We start from the raw sequence: 9508 nt of genomic DNA on the forward strand, positions 1-9508 counted from the left end.
TATATATATTATATATAATGTATACACAGGCGAGTCGCGAGACACCGCTCGTCGGACGCGCTCGTCGCGCTTCTTTCTACATGCCTCCGAGAAATTGCGGCGGTCGCGTGATATTTCGTTTTGTACATATAATACGAAAAAGAATGATATATCGTTCCGTTGACGACGAAGCGCTTCTTGTGGCCCTGCGACTGATACAACACGGAATCTTCGCGATACTTCGGACACGGTGAATGCGTTTAAAGATCAATTGCGAGGCGATTCTCACTTTAGACGTGTGTCGTACACATTCCTTACAGAAATTTAATACTAGAGATTATTTACTTCAGAAATGTAATACTAGTGATTAATTACTTATCAAGTACCAAATAACACTGCTTTTAATACTCAAGATAAATAATTAATCACATTTTAGTATTAATTGGATTTTTGTAAAGGACTGCAATCGTTTTTCGCGCAAATGACATCACCGTATCCAAGAAATCCTCGAAAGGTCCAAAACAGAGAGCCATCCGAATGTAAGAAACTACAGGTGTCATGAGAATTTTTATCCTAGACTTTTAATAAATCTTGTAAGCCCCTCGCTATGTCCGAAGCGTCGTAAGAAGCCTCTGTTATCATTTTCGCGAGCGACGAGATGAAAAAAAGAGAGCTGCTACGTAAAAAAAAAAGAAGAGCCACAATCGTATGCGACATTGATGTTGTTAATTAGGGTACCTACAATTATATCCGTAGCAATGGTAGTTTCGTACACCCGTGCCCGCAAAAGGAAAAAAAGGAAAAACCATCTCACCGTAGCGACCTTTATACTTTCATATAAAGACGGCGGTCAATTTATACACGGAGAAAGAGGAAATGGAGGAAGTAAAAATTTTACTGGCATCTATTCTTGGCATTGGCGTGACGGTGAACGCGGCTCGGGTCCCGACAGTCGGTATCCTCGCGTGGGACTCAAACGGCGAACCGACGATCACCGACACGACCGATACACAATGCTCGCCCGTTCGTCTGTACTTTACTTTCTGTTTTTCGTGAACTTGTACATATTAATTGCGATTATGTAAATATCTTGAACACACATGTAAACACGCGCATGTGCCTGCGCGCAAGTTTATTTTAAAGACTACATCACGAGATATATATGTATAAATATATGTGATCACACACACACATATATATATATATACATATATAGAAATATATTTACCATGTAATGATATTTAACAATAAGGTAACATATATTCTATACTCTTACACGCTAAGTACTCAATAAATATATCTATAAAATTTCCCCGTGTTTGTGAATGTCTGCCCCTGGACCCATCCTAACGATCCCGTCGTTTCGTGGCGTCTGAACTATCCAACAAGCCAAAGATCAAGTTTCGAGTGTTAACGTCAACACCTCTGTTCATCGAATTCGTTGAAAGATAATCGTTAAATGTGTTTTCACCCTTGGCCTCTGTTATCTCATCCTCACTTTCCTACGCCACCCTTCACACCTCGCCTCGGAATTTCATTCCACAAGTGTCCGCGAAAGACTTTAGGTTTATAGGCAAATATATATGTATATAAATATAAATATGAATTATATATAATACTCTCGCGACGGGTCCGACATGGTCTGACAAGTACCTATGGATACGTGATGTGATGAAAGTTGTTTTTCTATCGATAATAACGAGAAAGTTAATTAAAGTCTTTTAGTAACATCACTGATAAGTTGTTATCATTGTCTTTCTCTCTCTCTTACTGTGCCCACACACATACACGCACACATGTATACATTATCTTGAACCCTATACGCGTCCAACGAGATCATATCCTTTCTCAAATCTCTTACAATTAGTAAGACTTCGAGTGTAAATAGGAACTTATCTGTCGGTGTTAGCAGAAAAATTATCTAAGCGTTATTATATAGCGTGCGGTAGTAGTTAATCCGTTACATCCGTTACGATGTTTTTTCATGCTGATCCTCCTTCGTATTTGTTACTCTGTAAAAATTATGAAAAGAAAAAGATAATCGCAAATTCATTCAAAGTTCTATAAATTATAAGCAATATTGATTGTGCTCAGGGAAAATTGCTTACAAGAAACAAAGATACACCTTAACTCCCTCATAACTAAATAACGCTCCTTTTCATCGTTTATATTACTTTCGCTAATATTATTATGAAAAATATTAATATATATTTTAATTTACAAAATATCTTATTCTCTTACTTACAAATATTATTCTCAAATTAGGTCTTGAATTTACCAATAATTATTAAAATGATTCTTGTAATAAATTTTTTAGCCGTGAGAGAGTTAACAATAGTTAGAAATTGATGAAAAATAAATACAGTTATACATTTCACATTAATGTAATTTAAATTATTACTTTAAGGTTTAGTTTTTTAGAAATTCAACGAATGAATTTTTTCTTCCGGACTAACTACCGGACTAACAAGAACGCAATACGGAGGAATTGAATACCACAGCTAAGTATGTCGTTTTGTACATAATTTTATTGCAAAAGACGTGTTCTTGACAGTAGCTGCATTCTTTACAAATAGTCGATTACATACTATTTTCTGTATACAACAAGAGATACATGTTACATTCTCGTTAGACTATTATAATCAAACAGCATAATACACTAACAAACTTCACACTTGTCGAATTAAAAGGAACAGAATAAAAGTAATAATTACTAAGTATTAAGAATGTAACATATATCGGATACTCTTCTTCTTTAGAACGATCTTAAAAAGGAAATATTATAAATAATAATTAATATTACATTTTAGAAACATCTCTCAATATTTAGAGCGACTAGCAACAGAGTTAAGTGCAACTATAATACAACAATGATAATACATATGCATGTATAATATAATACTTTAATCTCCATTTTTTGAATGTTGCGAAACTGTGATATTTACTAGAAACTTGTGATATTTACTAGAAAAATGTTATTACTCGTAAAAGATTTACTATAGGAAATAAAAATTAAATGAAAAAAAGTAATTTTTTTAAGAATACTTATGCAATCAAATTTGCAATAGAATCTGACAGAGTTAAAAATATCGATTTATTCACTAATAAAAAGAAACATATTTATTAGATGGATAATTTTCTCTAATTATAATTTGTAATTTCATAAATGAAATACTTTTCCGATTTACATCTCACAATTGCAAAATTATTAATCAGAGAAATATCATTAACACAATTTGAAAAAAGATATGTACATGTCAATTATTTGATGTAAACTTAACATATTTTTTACATAAATTATACATTATAATATGAACATTTTGTAAGTAATCATACAATTTACGGAATATATACATGCATTCTTGATTTTCTTGTAAATGCATATTTTCTGACAAAGCAAATATTGGAAGCAGCACCCATAACTGGCTTAAGTTAGGAATGATGGAATGTATTTGTTAATAGTAGGAAGTTATTAGAACACATTTGCAAGTATAAAAGACAAATGAATAGAAATTTAACACTATAACTTGATATTTGACTGCTAAAACTGTTGAGACGGATTTAGTTTAAATAGAGCAATGTAGAAGATAATAGGACAATGATTTAATCCTCCTCATGTCTTTCATGAAATATTATTCATGCAACAATTATTTTCAAAAACAATGTTTTTAACATGCGTTCAAAAAATCTTTTCAGAAGGAAAAAACAAAAATATCACATTTTTCACTAATTCTTAATTAAATTACTCATTAATATGTGACACGCTTTTTTTTAGATATATATTTACATTATATCTAGTTTACACATTCTCAATAAGCTTTAATATTTGTTATTATGAAAGATTTCATATAACGAATTTTTCTATTTTGTTTCTTTAATTTAAAGAAATGTTTATATGTTCATTGAGTCAATAAGATTTTTCGAACGCTATTTTTATGGATATCTCTTTTCTAGAGTCAACATGTAGTATTATCATTAATTTAGACAAGAGTAGGATTTTTACTGCATTATATTTCCTATCTAATAAAATTTTTTTTTATGAGTAACAAAAATAATAACAGCATGTACAAAAATACAAACACAGTATTGAGATGCCTAACAATAAGTTATCATTCTCTTTAGCGTTGCAATAACAATGATGCATGTGAGAACAGTTGATTTTTACCAACATTGTTACTTACTCAAGGCCCAGAGCCCAATTGATACCTTGAACTAGAAACAAAATTAACGGTTGCCATGCAACAAGCCACCTTAACCAATCCAGCAATTGACCGTATAAAACGTGCGGCCGTTGCCAACTGCATTGTTCGTTAAGGCATTTAATAAATATTTTTTGAGCCATAAAACGGCTGTTAATAGTAATTTTTTTCGTGTTACATTATAAAAGGATACGGATTGCGGAACATTTTCGTTAAGTCGACTTTCTCTTTGCAATAAGGACAAGTTTGCTTTTTCCCCACAATGCACCAGCCTCTAATGCAAAACTCGTGAAAAACATGGCCGCAAGTAAGCTTGTATGTATTTTCAATCACACCTTCCTCATGCTCAGAAACTAGAAGTTTGTTTCCACATACTGCACAAACATTTACCTCCAGAATCCTGGTTGGCATGCTATCGGGAGTATAATACTGAAAATCACATTAAACATTATAAAATTACATATATAACATATATTTAACGTCTTATACAATGCATATGTCTAATATGTACTCCGATATGTGATGCCATTGTGTCAGCACATATTTCAGCAATATCTCTTCCTAATACTCCAAAGTAAAGACCGTAAAATATGAACAACATGCCCCAATCCATCCAAACATGAGGCTTAACATTTAATATGATATTTAGACCAAAGAATGTAAGCAAAATTAAAATATATCCAATTATACCCAATACATAGCTGAGCTTATAAATAAAATAAAACCATTTGTACACTAATCTGCAAAGGAATAAAGTTTTATTATTTTATGATTATTGCTGATACATCATTAATAATTACTTGGCATTACCTAGGTGTGGTACCTTCGATTGGTCTCTGAATGGCTTTTCTTACTACTAAACCTGTTATACACGAGGATAAAAGCCATAAAAATATAAATCTCCACCAGTGATTCTTCAAACTAATTCCAAATGGAATAATCCACATGGCTACAAGTGTTACAAGCTGCAAAAAAAATATTATATTAATATATAATTTCAGATATTTGAAATGTGATAAAGAAAACAATATTTTATTCCACCTGGTATGACTTAAAGTGCCTCTTCTTCCACTCAATTAGTACAATCTGTGCTACTGTTAATGTCACTAACAATATAAGCAGCATTTCTGCGTGCATAGATTCGTGACCTCGATGTTGTTCGTGCATCTTTATGTGCTCCACTCTAGAAAATTAGTTTAATATAAATTACATTGATATATGTTTCCACATTTTTTTTTCTAATCGTAGACGTTACAAGTGAAACTGTAAAAACCGACAAAAGGTTTTTGTTATAAAATAACTATATAATTTTATAACTTGCCTCCATTTTTCCTCTGGAGTCAATTCTGCTTCGCTCTAAAAATAAAAAGTGTAACAGCTACAAAATACTAAAGAGAAACATGTCCAATATAAAATAATATGAAAAATTTCTTAATGAAAAGATTATGCAGTCTTTGAACAAACACATCGAAAAAATATTATGTATGTCAAAAATAAAGATAAGGAAAAATATATATATTAAACTTTTGCAAGTCAGCGAATAATTACGCTATGATTATTATTCGAAAGGTTATGTTTTGATAACGCGTACCACATTCATATAATCAAGTGACTAAATACATAAAATTATAGCACGTACTTTGTTTGGCATTTGATGTAAATTCGTGGTGTGCATCGTGAATGTTGTATCACATTAAATGTTGTATCACAGAGAAATATGTGTTAACAAACTGAAGCGGCTGCCGCGTTGCAGAAACATCTTAATAGTTATCTTAGAATATCGTTAGCAGTACTGAACATTCACTGAATGACCGGCATTTAAGTTATCTGCATTATCATGAAAAAATTTCTGCCAATTATATTATTTTTCCTGATAATATATGTCCGATATTCTTTTGACTTTCTGTCAATTTTTGAGAATTCGAATTTTTGCAACTCTATATACATATATATTATAAAATTTTTAAAAAATTTAAAATTATAATTGCTAAGATAGTTAGTATTTGTCTGATTATTAGGTATATTTTTCTTATTTTCTAAAAATTTAAATTTTTATCTAAAATCTTACAAATTTTCAAAATTGCAGTTTTGAAATTTTAATAGTAATATCACTTCTTACTTGATTGTATTCCGATATTTTACTTGTATTTATAATTTCATAGTTCAAATTTTTTACTATTAGAAACTCTTAGAAATTTACAAATGCTTCTTTGCTGATTTTTTATACCAATGCTTTGTTAATTTTTGATCATTCAAAGTTTCGCGGTTCATAAAATACAAAAAAATATATAAAATATTATATTATCTATTATCGATAATTATGACTTTGCAATTGATAAATTACTATGAGTCGATAAAGGTAACTACAAAGTTTGATTTTATTATTTTTATTTTTATTTTTAGATTTTTAATTTTTATTGAAATTTTGTTATCGCATTGGTCTGCGATTTTTATTCATGCCAATACAATATAACACAACATAATACAGTACAATATACAGATGTTCGATGAAAATCAACAATAGTTAAGGGTAGATTTCTGAGATGATTTTGTGACAAAAATTCTAATAAACCAAAATAATGAATATAATAGTTTCTAATTTATAAGTACTTAAAATTATCGAATCATGTCGTCTAAAAGTTCGCATTTAGATGTAATACAACAAAAAATCCAACTTCATCTAAGTGCGATATTTGAGTGCTTATAATTCAAAAACTATTACTCTTTACACTTTGATATTAGAATTTTCATCTTAAAATAATCTCAGGAATCTACTCTTAATTAAGTGTTATTACAATCTTTACCGAACACCCTATATATACAGTGAAATATTTGTTATATGCATATATATAATAAAATAAAATATATTTTATGAATGGTATTATTTTGAAGGAAAGAAGCGTTAGCAAATTTCAATAATCAAACAATGAATTCAAATGGCCCGCGCGCGGTTTTGCGAGATTAGTTGGCGTTTCCGGCGAGCGAGCGCGCCTCGAGCGCAGTCGTCGTCATTCGGATCTCTACGGCGCTAAGCCACGCCCAGAAACTTCTTTGGAGAGGGAAGAGCTGGAATGGTAATTCACTGTCCGTGGTGCAGCAACATGAGCGTCTGCGGTACCGTACGTTGAGAAAACGCGCGACGTGACAAAATTCCATTGCCGTGAAATCGCGCGCCGTCGTACGTGTCAGCGGGTCGCGCGGTGTTCGCGTGTTTCTCGCGTGTGCCAACAGTGTCGGGTGTGTCTGAATACGTTTCGTACACGTGGATAACGCGGTTACCTCCGCCGCGGGGTTAGTTCTCGCCGGAATTCTACGGAAGGATATACTGCCGATCGGTCTCCCTTCTCCCCCCGAACGGTCGCCGTCGTGCCGGAGGATTTGCTTTCGGTGAGTAACTCAGAATGTTGTCTTCCTTCTCGCGAGCGACGAGCCGCGGCGGCGCGAGTTGCGCGGATTTGCGAAATTCCTCGCCGACTGATCTCTCATGCTTTTGGCAGGCAAAAAATTGTTTGTGTTTATTTAAAAGAGGGGTAGGGGGAACGACCGTTTATTCTCACATCGAGTCGCAAAAACAAGTCGAGATTTTCAGAAGAATTCACGCTCGTGAATCGCACGTGAATTCAGGAAATTAAGTATACATGCTGATCAGATTTTGAAGAATATTTCTGAACCTTTTTTGATTTTCTTTCCTCCTTCTGGCGTGACGTCTACCGGAACGGGCGCAATGTCGGTTTTGCCACAAGAACGGCTGTTTCGCATTTCGGAGCATGGTTGCAGAATAGTCGGACATTCTCACGACATCGTGTTCTACAAACGACAATTAGCCGCTATCGTAATTATATTCTGTTGTTTAGCATCCATAGTCGCTCCTTTTCACGAAGCTTTCAAGGACTTCACGCGACTGTCTTAAGTAGTGATTAGAGGTCAGTTACCGGTCAGCCTTTCTACTTCAACTCGCGATGCATCGAGTTTATCTGTTTTCTACAAGATAAGCCGTGTACGCGGCTTAGATTTCGTCGCGAGATCGCGGTCGACAGCGGTGTGCCAGATCGTCGCGAAGAGAAGAAATCTCTTTCGCTCGTTTTTTTTTTCTTCCCCTTTAAAGACGCAGTTTAGCGGTCCATGATTCAGCGGTGAACCGCGATGGTGGAAATTTTGTCGGCGGCGCCGCGATTACTGACCCTGAGGACGCGACACGGAATGCGGAAAACGCCGCGGAGAAGGTCAATACTTTCGCGACCGGCTGTCGTTCGATCTCTGCATCCAATATTGAATCGAAAAGATTTATCTGCGCGTTTATCTGCGATCCTTACTCGTATCCACATTGCAATATACATAAATATAGACAGAATGGTTATAAAATGCACTGTTAACCTTTAGTTCATGATTTTCTGGTCCTGTACTACATAGGATGGAGTCATTCATGTTTCGAATTAATTTTCATCATTTACTTTGACGAATATACAAAATTACAAATAATTCTTACGTATGCTTTGACGTTTTTAGAAAGTATTTGTGTATTTAAAAAGTATTTACTGTGAAACTAATCATTATAAAAATGGATTGATTTATTTTTTGACTTACATGAGGATTAAAAGTAATAAAATGTTATTTAATTCACAGAAATTAAGTTATTATTGCTCCTTTAATATTCAATATATATATACTCTAAAAAATTACATAATTCAAAACGAAAATTTTGTGTAATCATATATATCGTTCAAAATGAACAAACTATGCTATTTCTATTAATGCAGTTTAACTTTAATCTCGGTTCAGTTAACTTACCTTTTTCTAGTTAAGTTTAAGAATAAGAAAAAAGATGAAGAATAAGTTGAACCGAGATTAAAATTAAACTGCATTGATAGAAACGAGAATTTCAAAATTAAAGGAAAAGTTTTGTCTTTCCCAAAAATTTCAAAAAAAACTGTAGTTAAATATTTGATAGAACATTAAACGTACACAATTTTACTAAAATAATTCGAAATTTTTAGAAAAAAAAACGAAATTTTTCCTTCAATTTTGACACTATATTTTTGAAAGTAAACTTTCAAACATATGTTTTATGAAGTTTTCTTAAGGCTGCTCTTCAGACGACGTGACCATAATGTACGTACATTCGCTGAATATTAGCCTACATTCATATGGCTAATTATGCATGTCGCGTGTGTGTAATATTTACTATAATATTGACTTGGCCATGTCGTCTGGGAAGTCGCCTTTAATTTAGTGTGATGAAAATGATTCTCCAAAATTTTGTAATGCTTAACTATATATACAATGAAAAGTACATATTATATATATGTATATATGATTAAATATATTTTTAT

The 9508-nt window shown here is 32.7% G+C and overlaps 2 protein-coding genes across 4 annotated transcripts in view; one reads left to right on the forward strand and one right to left on the reverse strand.

Annotated features, from left to right (window-relative positions):
* Positions 1–593: 593 nt before the first annotated feature.
* Positions 594–9508, reverse strand: part of LOC108685016 (RING finger protein 121) — a 15602-nt gene continuing 6687 nt past the window's right edge. Inside the window, exons 1-9 of one of the 3 annotated variants that reach the window (XM_018189616.1) lie at positions 6298–6329; positions 5818–6005; positions 5500–5534; positions 5220–5361; positions 4989–5143; positions 4690–4918; positions 4372–4607; positions 4161–4277; positions 594–1991 (exon numbers count right to left, since the gene is read on the reverse strand). In XM_018189616.1, coding sequence (XP_018045105.1) covers positions 1949–1991; positions 4161–4277; positions 4372–4607; positions 4690–4918; positions 4989–5143; positions 5220–5361; positions 5500–5534; positions 5818–5853 — 993 coding nt within the window. In that variant the 5' untranslated portion in view covers positions 5854–6005; positions 6298–6329 and the 3' untranslated portion in view covers positions 594–1948. Of the gene's footprint in view, positions 1992–4156; positions 4278–4371; positions 4608–4689; positions 4919–4988; positions 5144–5219; positions 5362–5499; positions 5535–5817; positions 6006–6297; positions 6330–9508 lie in introns of those variants that run through there. The other 2 variants (XM_018189618.1, XM_018189619.1) reach the window with 2 other exon arrangements.
* The window catches only part of LOC108685014 (protein kinase C and casein kinase substrate in neurons protein 1), a 61505-nt gene continuing 59275 nt past the window's right edge, over positions 7279–9508 (forward strand). Inside the window, exon 1 of the mRNA XM_018189613.1 lies at positions 7279–7565. The gene's annotated coding sequence lies outside the window, so the exon portion shown is untranslated. The remainder of the gene's footprint in view (positions 7566–9508) is intronic.

The sequence above is a fragment of the Atta colombica genome, unplaced genomic scaffold (genome assembly GCF_001594045.1).
Source record: "Atta colombica isolate Treedump-2 unplaced genomic scaffold, Acol1.0 scaffold142, whole genome shotgun sequence".
Classification (NCBI taxonomy): Eukaryota; Metazoa; Arthropoda; class Insecta; order Hymenoptera; family Formicidae; genus Atta; species Atta colombica.